General features: G+C 34.1%; 1 protein-coding gene across 1 annotated transcript in view; it reads left to right on the top strand.

Moving 5' to 3' along the window:
- Nucleotides 643-1,311, top strand: part of LOC109833647 (sucrose synthase 2-like) — a 3,702-nt gene continuing 3,033 nt past the window's right edge. The window contains exons 1-3 of the mRNA XM_020401389.1: nucleotides 643-790; nucleotides 875-1,091; nucleotides 1,180-1,275. Of these exons, the coding sequence (XP_020256978.1) occupies nucleotides 675-790; nucleotides 875-1,091; nucleotides 1,180-1,275 (429 nt within the window). The 5' untranslated portion in view covers nucleotides 643-674. The remainder of the gene's footprint in view (nucleotides 791-874; nucleotides 1,092-1,179; nucleotides 1,276-1,311) is intronic.

A 1,311-nucleotide genomic window follows, 5' to 3' on the forward strand; every position in this document is an offset into this window, starting at 1 on the left:
CTTTTTAACATAACTTCAATTTTATCTTTAAGAGTTCAGTTTTCATTTGTTTATTTACCCTTGCACATTCTTTATGATGACTGACGAGCAAAAATAATAAGGTCATTGAAAATTGTAAGACTTACTTTACTATGGAGGATTACATGTGGATCTTATATTAACCACATAATTTTTTTTATCTAAGGGAAATGCAAATTTAATTATCTCTATACCACTTCTTTGAACGAAGTTCATGTTGAATTTTTTGGTACCTAGAATAAATATTATTCTTTGTAAAATTATTTTGCCCCAAACCAAGCAAAAGTTAAGATAGCATCCAAGTTAATCTACAAGGAAGATATCTTGGGTAAAAAAAACCTACATAGAAAACAACTATGAAACTATCTCTAGTTATGTATATAAAGTAGGCTTACTCATATAATCTCGGTACATAAGGGATACAATTCTCATCGAATAATCTACAAAAATTTAGACCTTTCAAGTGACTTCCCTTGTGAAACACTTCAATAATCAAGGTCATATGGATTATCGCCAACAAATAGATTACCGATGTCTAAATTTCATAACTCAACCAAAGCCATTAAAAAAACCACTTCCACCTTTTTCTGAACTTCATAATTTAGTTTTTTAAACTTTTTAAATCTTATGCCAATAACAATAAACAAATGTAGACGATGATGCTCAACGATAGAATTCAAAGCCTCTCTGCTCTCAGAGCTGCACTAAGGAACGCCGAGAAACATATCTTGAATCTTCCAGTGGATACTCCATATTCGGAGTTTCACCACAGGCAAGTCACATATCTGCTTATCTCATAAATAACTCAAATTTAAATAAAAATGAGTATTAATTCTTATCAATTTATATGTTTTAGGTTCCAAGAGCTTGGTTTAGAGAAAGGTTGGGGTGATACGGCGGAGAGAGTCTATGAGACCATTCACCTACTACTTGATCTCCTTGAGGCACCAGATCCAACCACCCTCGAGAACTTTCTTGGTAGGATTCCGATGGTGTTCAATGTCGTCATCCTCTCTCCACATGGATACTTTGCTCAAGCCAATGTTTTGGGTTATCCCGACACTGGAGGCCAAGTAAGATTATTGAAACTATTATACCAATCTGGTCTGTAGTTTGATACAAGATTCTCTTCATTTAGCTAATGAAAATTTTTCCTCTTAGATTGTTTACATCCTGGACCAAGTTCGTGCGCTGGAGGATGAGATGCTCCTTAGGATCAAGCAACAAGGTCTCGATATCAAACCTCGTATACTAATTGTAAGTCCAAAAGTTATATGGTTATACTTGAAACAT

This window comes from Asparagus officinalis, chromosome 3 (assembly GCF_001876935.1).
Source record: "Asparagus officinalis chromosome 3, Aspof.V1, whole genome shotgun sequence".
Taxonomy (NCBI): domain Eukaryota; kingdom Viridiplantae; phylum Streptophyta; class Magnoliopsida; order Asparagales; family Asparagaceae; genus Asparagus; species Asparagus officinalis.